At 41.8% G+C, this 5,276-nt stretch overlaps 1 protein-coding gene across 1 annotated transcript; it reads left to right on the top strand.

Annotated features, from left to right (window-relative positions):
• Positions 1–1,293: 1,293 nt before the first annotated feature.
• Positions 1,294–4,388, top strand: LOC147889432 (lysine histidine transporter 1-like). The gene is made up of 8 exons (XM_087391370.1): positions 1,294–1,517; positions 1,900–2,078; positions 2,305–2,688; positions 2,816–3,209; positions 3,297–3,402; positions 3,508–3,599; positions 3,710–3,778; positions 3,888–4,388. Exons 1-8 carry the CDS (start codon positions 1,464–1,466, stop codon positions 3,984–3,986), a joined length of 1,377 nt encoding a protein of 458 aa, XP_087247496.1. The 5' UTR covers positions 1,294–1,463; the 3' UTR covers positions 3,987–4,388.
• Positions 4,389–5,276: the final 888 nt, after the last annotated feature.

Below are 5,276 nucleotides of genomic sequence, written 5' to 3' on the forward strand. Positions count from 1 at the left end.
TTTCGCTTACAAAGTTCCTACATGACTTTGAGTTTATTCAGGGAGCTATTATATTAAAAACTATACACAATGGTGATTGTCTTGAAATCAAGGATCCATCTACTCAAGATATCTTCTTATGCAAAGATTAACACTGTACACCACAATTAAAAGCTCAATTTGCTAGCTAGAGAATCCAAGTTCCCAATCACTTCGATTACTTAGGCTTTTCTTTGTTTAGTGTAATACCATCTAATTTTTCTTTCAATCTGCAATGTACTAATGAATACTTTTTGTGAAAGTATTTATTTCAATGGAGAGTGTGAACTATCATTATAAGGAGAAAAAGTATTCGTCACATTTTGACTTAAGAAACATGGTTCATAATTTATTTCAAAGAAAACAGCACATTGTCAAGCCAACATGGCATGATAAATTTACTAGAATCTTATGGATCATAGCCATGGAAGAATCTTCCTCTAAACATGTGTTTGCATTAGTATTTACTAGAAGTCAAAAGTGACTTTAATAAAAAATCTCCACATACTTTGGAAAGTGGGTTGAACTTTCGAGTATCAAGCCTTTTCTTGACAAGAGGTGCCTTCATGATGTCACATATGATAGAATTAAAATAGATTGATTGAGAAATTTGCCCCATTATTGCATGGTAGAGAAACTTGTCACACTTTTGCATGTATTTCATGGATTGTGATTTCAAGGTAATGCAAATATAATCCCACACGACTATGTAGAAGGGAGAAAAGATGAATGGGAACACAAAGTGTGAAGTCAAGAGTTGATCATTATATGTGCTAAGAGAAACATGGAGGAAAGCTTCTGCCTATGATTGGATGTTTGGAGATGGTATGCACATGGAATGGATCAATATATCATTAGAGAGTGTTTGCTTAGAGTTAGAAGCTTAGAAATATGCATGTAAGGATGCACCATGTACATAGGGAAAGTCTTCCTTGCATGCATAGTTGAGTGCATGACCTTCTAAGTTTGGGAGTGTGAGAATAAGAAGGATAGGCATGTGCTTACAAGCATGCTTGTGTGGAGAGACTCTTGCACGAGAGTGTGTGTATGGATGGGCCTGCATGCACACTTCTAGGCAAGCAACACTTTGATACAAAAGGATACATTAGTGGGACCGTGTGTGGGTGCGAACACCCCAGGACTCAAAAGTAAAAAAGAGTAATAATTTAAAAAACAAATTCAAAAAGCATAATATGAGGACTCAAAAAGTCGAAACTAATAATTTTTTTGCTTTTTAAAAAAGCTAAAACTTTCGGGGACTTATAAATGTACCCTGCAACTCGTGATCGTCAATAGGCTGAATGCAAGATACAGCCACAATCCCCGCAAATTTGATTATTTGTCTATCGATCCTGCTTCAACAGTGCACTCTCAGCTGATTTTGTCTCGATTCTGTGGTTTTGATCTGGTTTGCTGTGGAAAATTGCCGGAAAAGCTCCGTTCCTATGGGCCGTGGGGACATCGAACTTTCCGACTCATCTGTTGCCCCCTATGATGAGGTATGCTCGTTTCCGCTTTCTGGAGTCCATAGGTTGGTGTAGATGAGAAACTACGGCATGCCTTTGAGGCACCAATCTCTGTCGTGCGGCCCGTATTCTCGTTAATTTGGAGAACGCAACTTTGTGAAACTTTCGCCAGACCTTTGCTTCTGTTTCGCAATGGGACGTATGCAGCAGGACTTTTGCTCTGTGACCTCGTTGGTTTTGATTTTGGGGAGTTTCTTTATACTTCTGAAGTTCCGATCTGTGGGAAGTTGGGTACTTGAGAGGTTTCTGATATCTGCATCACGCCGTGCATCATTTGATTTTTCTTTCTAATCATTACGTGATGAATTTGAATGCAAAGTTTGTGTCATCAAACGCCTGAATGTAAAATTTTCAGGCTGAGAATGGTTACAAAAGCGAGCGTCGGGAAGGCAATGGTGATGCGGCGGTGGAGAATTGGCTTCCGATCACGAGCAGCCGCAATGCCAAGTGGTATTATTCGACGTTCCACAACGTTACGGCCATGGTTGGATCAGGAGTGCTGGGCTTACCGTTTGCGATGTCTAAGCTGGGATGGTGAGTGGCTCTTGTTTCACTACATCCAAATCTTGTTGTGGGCAGCTGTTTGATCGTGGATTCTTCTACAAGCACTGTCGGTCCTCTTTAGCTCGCGTAATCAAGGCTAAAAATATAGCAGTCATCATAGATCTGTAGGTAGATACATCATATTCCAGGCGCTGCTGCTATCTGCAGAATCGTCAATCGGTCTTTGATGTCGTTCAATCCACATACTTGATTGCAGGGGGCCTGGAGTGGCAGTGCTCGTCTTGTCCTGGCTGATTACGCTCTACACACTGTGGCAGATGGTTGAGATGCACGAAATGGTACCTGGAAAGCGTTTCGACAGATATCACGAGCTGGGGCAGCAAGCATTCGGTGAAAAGTTGGGCTTGTGGATCGTGGTGCCCCAGCAATTGATGGTGGAGGTGGGGGTAGACATCGTCTACATGGTCACAGGGGGCATGTCTCTCCAAAACTTTCATAGCTTGGTTTGCAGCAAGTGCAAGCCATATGGAAAGTCTGTTTGGATCTTGATCTTCGCGTCTGCTCACTTCGTTCTGTCGCAGCTTCCCAATTTCAACTCCATAGCTGGAATATCAGTGGCTGCAGCAGTGATGTCTCTAAGGTCTCCCTCTCTCTCTCTCTCTCTCTCTCTCTGTCTCATTTGTTGAAAATCGGCGTGCAATTTGACTATCAGAGCAGTGTTCAATAGTACGATTGGAAGAACTGATGAATCTATCATTTTCGCCCAGCTACTCGACCATTGCTTGGGGCGCATCTGTACACCAAGGACAAGTGCGCAACGTTTCTTATGATTACAACTTTACATCTACCCCGAATGCTGTGTTCAGCGTTTTCAACGCCTTAGGGACGGTGGCATTCGCGTATGCCGGGCACAATGTGGTGTTGGAAATCCAGGCCACGATACCGTCTACCCCAGAGAAGCCATCGAAGGGCCCCATGTGGCGAGGAGTTCTAGTAGCTTACATCATCGTTGCCCTTTGTTACTTCCCGGTGTCGTTGGCAGGATATTGGGCTTTCGGCAACTCCGTGAAGGGCGATATACTGACGAGTCTCCAGCATCCCACTTGGCTGATTGCTACTGCAAACATGATGGTTGTGGTACATGTGCTCGGCAGCTATCAGGTCAGTTGTTTGCACTTGATTTGCCTAGGAACTAAGTTTCGAATTCGACAATTTGCATTGCAATCAACCAGTATTTCCTTATTGCAGATTTATGCCATGCCGGTCTTTGACATGCTCGAATCATTGCTGGTGAAGAGGCTGCACTTCCCTCCTGGGATCGTGCTCCGACTTATCTCTCGCTCTCTCTACGTTGGTAAGAGATCCACATGTAGTCTTTTGGCTTTTATCTCTTGGATGGGATGTTATCTGGACGCCTCTTCTCCGGGTTGATTTCTAAATATAAGCCTTCTTGGTGCAGCTTTCACATGCTTTGTAGCGATCACTTTCCCGTTCTTCAGTGATCTCCTCGGATTTTTCGGAGGCTTTGCATTCGCCCCGACAACATATTTCGTGAGTGTCGAATCGTTGCTTCATTGAATTATCAAAGGCTTTTACATCAATTTACGTATGTAGAGGCTACGATACACTTCTCACATTGCGACATCGCCTCACTCATGCAGATACCTTGCACCATGTGGCTTGCAATCTACAAACCGAAGATATTCAGTCTTTCATGGATTACAAATTGGGTATGTCTTTACTCCGTCGTTGAAGATCTGGTGTTTCAGTACGTATGCGTCTTGTACAAATCATACAGTGTACATCTTCTCATACAATTATATCATTGCCGCTTTGCAGGTCTGCATTATTCTGGGAGTGCTGCTCATGTTTGTCTCCTCAATTGGGGGTTTGCGCCAGATCATCGTGAATGCCTCGACCTATAAATTTTACCAATAAATTTATAATTAATTTTTTTCCCACAAGCCTGTTCACTTGGGAGTTTCGAGCAATGGTCCAAAATCAATGGGCAATAAATTCTTATGACCTATTGGCAAGAATGGTATCCAAGATGTGTGCACGGACAACTGCATTTTTCATCAGAAACTTGTTTTTGATGCTTCCCCAACAAGTTTCTATGCTTCCCCTTGTATTATGATGTATTATACTATAGCACCTTCGCCTAGAAGGCTCCATCCTTTTTAGATTAACAAGAATTTGTGTTCGGAGAACCAAGGTCCTCCGTAGACCAATATCAACTAGAACTCGCTATGAACTTGTAGTGTGATGGTTCTAACGTATGGGAGGAGTTATGGGATTCTCATTTGCAAGTATTTATCTACTTCCTAGGGTGCTCATAAGTTTGCAAACAAATTTCACTGTCTTATGAATTTTGATTTGGTGAGCTTTTGCTTTAATGAATTTGGGCATGTCTTTCTTAAAAGCTTTTGGAAGGACCTATAAGTCCATTGATTCTAGGATCAAGGCACACAGCCATAATACTTTCAATTAAGGATATCATCATCCATCACTACAATCAATTGCATCATCGCGGGTGAAGGTAGCAGGCCTCCTCCTTATGGACATCCAGGGATTTGCGAGGGAATTAAAACGGGCGTTTTAAATCGGTGAATTAAAACATTTTAAACATTTTTTGGCCCCCCTAGGAGCGATTTAAACTGGCCCCACCACCTTTTTTACCAGAACTGGCTGCAGCCAGAAACTGAACGGTAAAACCACTTACCATGCAATACAAGGACAAGTATACCGCCCAGTGTTTATCTATGCCGTGCAGTGATGTATATACCGCACGGTCTACTTCATGTACCGCACGGGTTTTTGGTACATACCGAGCAGTATTGTGAACATACCATGCAATTTCTTATATATACTACGCGTCGACGTCGTACTATTTACATTCTTGAGAATCTAGCTCTACTTGGAGTCTCGAAAAAAACAAAGAAGGACAAGGAAAAAGGGATAAAGAAAGCTTCCAAACTAATTTGTGAGTTTTTATATCCTTTCAAAAAGTGTCTAGTGTCAGTGTGGGGCTCACTTAGGCCAGCTGATATCTACCCACACTAAGATGCAAAATGGATAAATGTGTAGCTCTCAGTTGATGGTTTATCGTTTCTGATTTGAAAGGATTATTTTTTAAAGAATGTTTTTTTAATATATTTGAAGTTTTTTTTCAAAAATATAAGAAAGAGAGTTTTTTCCGTAGATATTAGCTTTTAAAATTTAGTGAAA

Source organism: Dipteris shenzhenensis, chromosome 20, assembly GCF_047967505.1.
Source record: "Dipteris shenzhenensis isolate YYH24624 ecotype China chromosome 20, Dip_SZ_1.0, whole genome shotgun sequence".
NCBI lineage: Eukaryota > Viridiplantae > Streptophyta > Polypodiopsida > Gleicheniales > Dipteridaceae > Dipteris > Dipteris shenzhenensis.